The 7,944-nt window shown below is 31.5% G+C and overlaps 1 protein-coding gene across 2 annotated transcripts; it reads right to left on the bottom strand.

The window, feature by feature from the left end:
* Window positions 1,868–7,799, bottom strand: LOC107639097 (protein PLASTID TRANSCRIPTIONALLY ACTIVE 14). Of its 2 annotated transcripts, none has more exons than XM_016342515.2 (13): window positions 7,657–7,799; window positions 7,426–7,581; window positions 6,323–6,460; window positions 6,034–6,159; window positions 5,739–5,867; window positions 5,245–5,334; window positions 4,997–5,147; window positions 4,240–4,349; window positions 3,709–3,780; window positions 3,347–3,452; window positions 3,050–3,250; window positions 2,403–2,445; window positions 1,868–2,290 (listed from the first exon to the last, which is right to left on the bottom strand). In XM_016342515.2, exons 1-13 carry the CDS (start codon window positions 7,708–7,710, stop codon window positions 2,212–2,214), a joined length of 1,455 nt encoding a protein of 484 aa, XP_016198001.1. In that variant the 5' UTR covers window positions 7,711–7,799; the 3' UTR covers window positions 1,868–2,211. The 2 variants fall into 2 exon arrangements, with proteins under 2 accessions (XP_016198001.1, XP_016198002.1); XM_016342516.2 differs by having other exon boundaries at window positions 3,050–3,247.

Genomic DNA, 7,944 nt, shown 5'->3' with positions numbered 1-7,944 from the left:
ACATGATATACCAACAAAATTAAGGAAAAATTAATTTTGAATTCAGTAAAATTAAAAATTTTTCTTACCTCAATTTCATAGCCACAGCAAAATTGAAGAAGAATATTTGCATAATAGTAGCTTAATAGAGACAAACTTTTGTCTATAAATATGAGTACTACGATTAAAGATTATTACTTTCAGATTTTGTCTGAAAAAACTTATTTATTTTTTAATATAATATTTCAAGTACACTTCTATATAAAAATACACAAATTTGATATCTCATCCTGTCATTTATATTCATACCCATGAAGATAGAGAAAAAGAGAAAAAAAAAAACATCCGTAATTTAAATAAAAAATACCCTATTTTCGTTTTAAATAATTGTAAAATGAGTTACATTTTTATGCATTACTCCTCAATTACACTTTTGTTATAAGAATGAGTACATGAAAAATTAAGGGATAAAGATTAATACTTTTAAATTTTGTGCCGAAAAATATTTTTTAAAATAATATTTCAAACTACTACACAAATCAAATATCTCCCCCATACTCATAGACAGAAAGACTGAGAAATAAAAATAGGTATTTAAGATGAATTCTTAAAAAATGGATCTTACACTATGTTTGGATCAATAGAAATTAAAAGGAAAGAAAATTGAAGGAAGGAAAATTGAAAGAAAAATAAAATTTTCTCTTGATTGGATCAGCACAGAAATTGGATGGAAAAGGAAAATAGTGACGTAGGGTCCACATCCAAGTTTTTTTTCCCAACTTGCGAACAAAACTTCTGAAGTAAAAGTAAAATTACTAACATGTCCATTATTAAATTAAAAACAAAATTTATAATATTTAATAGAAAATAAAAAAATAAATTTAAAAAATATTATTGTTTATAATAATAATACATTAAAATTCTAAAATATAATTAAAAATACTTTTTTTATTAAAGAAATAATTTAAATATATTAATATATTATAATTTACATATAATATATATAAGGGTATTAATGTAATTTTATACTATTATAATTTTTTTTCTTCTCACTTTTCTTTTCATCCAAACAAAAGAAAATTTTCTCTCTATAGAAATAGAGAGGAAGGAAATAGAAAGAAAAGAAAAGAAAGGAAAGAGATTGAGTGAATTTTTATTTTCTTTAGATGTGTTTGAATGGAAGGAAAATAAGAAGGAAAGAAATGTTATAAAAAGATAATTTTACCCCTATATTATAAAATATATTAAAAAAGTGAAGGGATAGTATTGGAAGTAGAGAGAGAAACATTAGTTTTCTCTCCATTTTCTTTCCTCTCTAATTTTCCTTCTCAACCAAACAAAAGAAAATAATCATTTTCCTTTCTCTTTTCTTTCCTCCCTTTTCTTTCCTTCCATTTTCCTCTCAAACAAACATAGTGTTAATCCAAATAATAAATAACTCTACTTTTCTTTCTATTTTCTTTCCACTCATTTTCTTTCCTCCCATTTTCTTTTCTATATCCAAACAATAGTTTAGTGATGACCGTAAAGAGGAGTGCCCTTCATTCTTCATACACAGTCATGCCAAAACGGAAGGCTAGACTCGTAGTTGGCGGAAGGTTTATTTCTTATATTTTTATCATATAAGAAAAACTTTTTCTATGTATATATATTTTTCTTATACATATCTTATTATATATCTTGAAGAGAAGGTAGAAAGTTGAGAATTAACGATACTCGTGAATATATAAATGGTGTTTGATTAACATTTTTCGACTTTTGATTTAGTTAAATAAATTTCTGTGCTTTTAAGAATATATGATTGATTTTGGCAGAGCAGAGCTGCTATAGTGCTCTATCTTCCTTCTGTGGTTGTTTGTCTTATTATCTGGGTTTCCTTCCCTTGTAGTTTGAGACAATAATACACACTTTTCTTCCTATATTTCTCTGTGGTCTCTTACATAATGCAAAACTGTTTACAATTACAGGCCCAAACAAATTATAAATAGTATAAAATTAAATCTAAAAAATATACAAGAAATAATTTCTTAATCTTCTTTTCTGATGTCCTTAAAAGCTTGATCAAGAAACAGAAAATGGTTTTTGGGGGGCAAATGACTAGAAATCTAGAATAGAATACAACTGAACTGACCCTGCAATCAAGGGTAACAACATTTTATGATGATGCAGGCTTATACAACTCTGCTACAAAATTTTTCTGGCTAGTGCTAGTATACAGTTAGTATATTGGGATCAGAAAAGTATCTTATCTTGATAGATCTCCAATGCTTGGATAACCTTCTCAATGAACAATTTCCGGTGCAATCTATACCTGCATGCGTAGGATTCGCGATGAACTATTAATAGAAGCTTAACGGTTTAAGATTTTCCAAAATAAAATTTAAAAAGCTTATGAAACTGCTAGCTCATGAAATTAGGCATACTTAATTGCAGCTTCTAGCGTCCTAGGAGCGTTTGGCAAAGAATCTGTGGCGATCACAGGAAAGTGAAGCATTAGCTTTTATAATCAAAGCAAATTCCAATGAAAGACCAATTATTCACAATAGAAACATTGTTCAAGTTAGACCACAATTTCAAAAGGTTGAGTCCATCCTAGATGATAGGACCAAAATATTATCCTAGACCTTTTACACCATGTGCAAATTGACTCCTAGAGCTTTCCCAAAAATGTATATTGACCTAATTGGTAATTTTTCCATCAATTATTAACAAAAATAACAAAATTTTAGAGTATCAAAGTTGTATATCTGGAAAAGTTCAGGAGGACAAAGTTAAAGAGGGTATAAACACTTATTTTTGGCCAAAATGCAGGTTTACAAAAGTTAAAGGGGTCGATTTGTCATTTCTTTTTTACAATTAGGGGCTAAAATGCTGCGAAAGTAACTTGAATCTTGCTGGTAGCGTATAGAAGACCGACTGATCTAGCTATCTATTATTTCTTTTTGGTCAACCAGAATGTCCCCAAAAAAATATTTTCAAGCCAACATAATTGTAAACTATTATGTAGCCGACTCCACCTAGTGGTAAATTATTTTTGTTTCTAATGTCGGGATATGAACATCTAACTTACCAAGCAATTTCTCGTCTTGCTTAGAGGTTGTAGCGTATTGAGCAAGCATCTGTCGACATTCTTGTTGCAACTCCTTTACTGCCATTCTTTCTGCACTAGGGATTGGAGGCACATCCTTGTCCGACCAAGTTGGCAATGTTCGTGCTGCAGCTACAACAGCTCCATCAACAAAAGTATCGCCATCGTTTGCTAGACATTCTGCTATTAATTTCAAGTGGCGTCTTCATTAGCACCAGTGTAAATAGAGGAAAGTTCAAAAAAAGCACAATATAGAAAGGATATTCATATTGCTCATACTGTTATGGTAATACTCTTCGGGAAGGCCAGATATATTGAAGACGGACAAAAAGGAATCCAGATGAATCTTTGCATTGCCTGAGAATTTGATCACATCCCAAGGATTCTGCAAATGTAAGTTACTATAAGGACTACACTTGCACAATTCAATGGATCAAAATGCCAAACAGAAAGTTTTATGTTTATAAAAATTTTTCTTACAAGTTTTCAGATCACAGATTTTTACTTCAGTTAGTTATACCATTAGGGATGCAATATAGGCCTTCTATGTGTAATTTTTCACCCTTTTTATTACATGGAATTTTTTACTAACAAATGTAGAACATTAATTTGGTCAAATATTTAAAGGAAAAAAAAATTACCACCGGTGATGAAAATCCATATCTTTGCATTAGCATCTCGTTCTTCTGTCCGCTCATGTAATTAATTGTCATCTGTAACAAATTTTTTTGGTTTCGACACCACAATCAGGATCTCCAATGTAAAGATGAAATAAGACAAACAATAAAATAGGAAGGCAAGGAAACTTTCAGCTTCCCAACTTTCAAGCATGTAAACCAATCTAATAAAAAAATTAACCAAATAGTGCAAACATATGAACAATAAGACTCCAGCTCGAGCAATCTAATTGCGCTTAGACCATAAAATTGGAAGAGTACAACACATATCACTCTTGTCTACGCTTTTATATACTTCACAGAAAATGGAGTATAGATTCATTTGGCATGCATGCAATCTATCAAGCTATATTTCTCCAAGACTTATGCACACGTTTTACCCTTTTGCTATCTTGCAAAATCAAGGCCACGATTAAAAAATCAGCACTATGATATGTTCAATAATAAGCAAGGAGTCAATAAAAGCACAGTTTATAGAAGTGTCACATAGTTTACCTCATCTCCCCTTTTAATTTGCTCGCCAGCATTTATAAGAACTTCAAGCATCCTGTCCTTAAAACGCCAATGCAGAAAGCAATTTGGCTCAAAGGAATGGTTCAGCATATCTGAAAAGACAGATTTAGGGCCCGTTTGGATATGTTCATAAGTGACTTTTTTTAACTTTTAACTTATGAAAATGTGTAGTATTAATGTCTGGTACAATTTTCAAAACAAAATTGTAACTTTCTAAAAAGCTATTTTGGTGCTTAAGGAGAAGTTAAAAAAAATGACTTCTCTCATAATAAAAAGCTTTTTATCACTTTTCTCTTAAAATAAGTACTTTTAGAACTAAGAAACCAAATACAAAATAAATTATTTATAAACTACTTTTAATATAAACATTTATTGTTTAAGCTATTTCTTCAAAAATAACTTAATTAAGTTGTTTATCCAAACTCGACCTTAAAAGTTAGAAAATCTATACACCTAAAGTTTAAAAAACAAGCTCGGTGCTGTTGTTTTCCCACTATATTCCCCCACTCCAACTCAAACTTTACCATTTATGTTCAGAGTTTGGCGCTTCTTCCTGCAGTGCAGAAAATATACATTGCATGCATAATCAGGTTTTAAAAATTTTTCAATAGGTTTAATATTAACTTGGAAAATAGATTTCTGAAAAAATTATGAAAACATGGAAGATTTGCTTGATTATATTAAGAGTGCAAAATAGGCAACATATTTACTCAGACTAACTAAAGAGATACGCTCATACCAGCATAAGGAATAAGCATATTTGCATCTTGAGTTAATGCACCAATTCTCGTCTGCATGTTAATACATCGTGACTGTGCAATACCCACTGCCCACAAGAACCTTCGAGGATCACGAGCAAGACGCTTTATTTTAAGGGGTGCAGAATTGTGCTGAACAATGTTGACACCAAATATGTTCAGAACACAGCAACAACTTTCATGTGTAATGGAAAACTAACAAAATAAAGAAACACAACTTGATATTTACCCAGTTCATTTCCCAGAATTCTTGGGCTCGATGTTGCTGGTTTCTCATAGTAGAAGCAAGATCGGGATCTTGAAGCTCTGAAAGTTCATTCTGTAGGAGAGAAGTAAATTTGTTTGTAAAAAACTATGGTAAGTTTTAGATATAGCTATTAGTGATCATACACAAGTTTATAGTAGTTTATTATACAGAAAAACAATGGCCAATTCATTAGAGCTTATATGTATTTTGTGGCTCAACCAAAAATTAAACAAGTTATCTCTGAGGGACAACCAAATTTTTGTATGGGTCAATTAAAGATCTTAAGGGAAGAAAATGCAAGTTAAGATATTGTTAAAAGAGAAAAAATGAAACACCCCAACAAGGGAAAATTGGAATATCTATTACATCAATGATATCGATTTGAGGTCAAGAGTCTATAACTCAGCATGTCATAGCCTCAACCATCTCATAGAAGTTTAGTGATTCAAAATCTGTTTTGTTTACACTTTACACACCTCTGAAGCTAGAAGTAAGCTGGTACACTCATCTGCACTTGGTAAGAAGTCACCATACAACTGCCAAAAGTTGTCTTCGCAATCAAATGCATATAGGAGGAGGCAAGCTAACCTTAAGTCCCAATCTGTCTGCCACAAAGATTTTATGCAATTACAATAAGCATGATAACCAGAAAACAATTCCTTTTAAGTTTCTAAGTTGGTATAAACATTGTAACAACAATGGGTGACAAATTCGTAAAATATATACACTTATAACTTATTATGAAATAATGAATTTAGAGAAAATAATTACCTCTGGATCTGTAGAGTTGATAATATCAAATATTGGATGACCTATAGGAATTATATCTGGGAAAAACATCCATGGGAGTTTCTTGCTTATGGTTAACATCAATTCAAGAGGAATTTCCATTATAACCTGCTCAAATAAACCATTATAGAAAACTAACATGGAAACTGGCTAAGAATATAATCTTAAAATTTATATACGTAAAATATTTTCACATGTGCCACACTGAGAGCGGTCACAACTCACAAGGGCTTTTACATCAACTGCATCCATGCTCAAAAAAGCTACTCACCCTTGCTCGCCGGAGAGGTTCCACATCTTTGGAAGCATACACACCAAATCCATCCGGCCCTTCCTTAAACTCAACTCCGTAAGCTCTCATGCTTCGAACATAACCGATCTTGTAGAAATCAGGATCTGCAGGCTCCAACTACAAGAACAAACCAATACATTAATTAATTAACTTACAACAGAATATCCCATCAAACCTGAAGACCCTTTTAAGAATTCATCCAAAGGCATATTGTTCAATAAAGAAGATTCTCAAAATCAAAACCAAGGTCTACTCTATTTGTTTGCTGTTTAAAATCATAAAATATCTACACTATTTGTTATACTTCTATGAATATCAAAGCAGATCAAACTATGGAAACTGTAAACCCTCCATCGAAGTCTCACATTTATAAGCTAATTTAGGCTTGGTTTGGCAAAATTTTTATCTTTCAAAAGTACTTTATCAAATCTGGCATTTGAAAGATGGCTTTTTAAAAGTTGTAGCATTTGTGTTTGGTAATCAAACTAAAAATGGCTTTCAATAAGTAGTAACAATTGTGTTTGGTAAAATAACTTTTAAAATTTAAAAAGAACATAATAGACATAAATATTAAAGTAAATTTAGATATTTATTAATATATGAGGGTATATTAGGCTTTTTAATTTTGACAAGCAAAAGCCAATTTTACCAAACTACTCCTTAGATACTTTCAAAAGCACTCCTAACTACACAAAATGAGGTGCTTGTAGTTTTCAAAAGTACAAACACCTCTTCAAGAGGCTTTACCAAACCAAGCCTTAGCATGCTGCTAGCTTAACAACGAACATCAAGCATCGTTCTACTAAAAGGAACCAATCATATTGGACCGTGCCACAAAGTGAGCTATCAACTACCTAACACAATCCTCCTTTTTTGTTATAATCAAAACTTGGACCAAGTAAAGAATTGCAATAATCAGCACATCATAGACCCAGATAGTGCTTCTAACTGTTGGATCAATCACTTACTACACTAAGCAATGAGTATGAATTATAGCTGTTGGATCAATCACTTACCACGCTAAGCAATTAAGGATGTTAAAGCTATCAAATCCTAAGGATTATTCAAGTAAAATGAAATACCTCAGAGGCTGAATCATGCTGTTTTGGAGTCTGAAACAATGGAAATGTGGGTGCATCAACCGAAGCTCTAATGGGTCGAGCTTTGTTTTCAGAATGAGAGGCGCCAAATGAAGAACAAGGGGGTCGGCACAAGAATCCATGGCTCGGTCCTTTTAACTGTTAAGCATGGAAAAACCAAGTTCAGAAAGGAGAACACAACATACACAGTCACAAAAAGAGAAAGAAAAGAACCTGGGTGTTGGAGAAAAAGAACTGCGTTGGCTGGTGAAGAAGGGGAGAAGCCATGTGATTGGAGGGAAGAGAAGAGAACAGAGTAGAAAACAACGTTATCCGTAGCTATAGTTTGAATAGTGAAATGAGGAACAAACACAATAAAAATCATAAATTTTAAAGAAAATTTTGCAATACACTTAAACAAAAATTAAATTGTGATATAAATTAATATTTTAGTTATTATTTTTATATGAATATATTTTTCGTGAATATAAATATAATAATATTTGAAGTTTGAAAATCAAT

Source organism: Arachis ipaensis, chromosome B04 (genome assembly GCF_000816755.2).
Source record: "Arachis ipaensis cultivar K30076 chromosome B04, Araip1.1, whole genome shotgun sequence".
Lineage (NCBI taxonomy): Eukaryota > Viridiplantae > Streptophyta > Magnoliopsida > Fabales > Fabaceae > Arachis > Arachis ipaensis.
The sequence above is the reverse complement of the archived record's forward strand: the minus strand, read 5'-3'. Positions and strand labels throughout refer to the sequence as shown.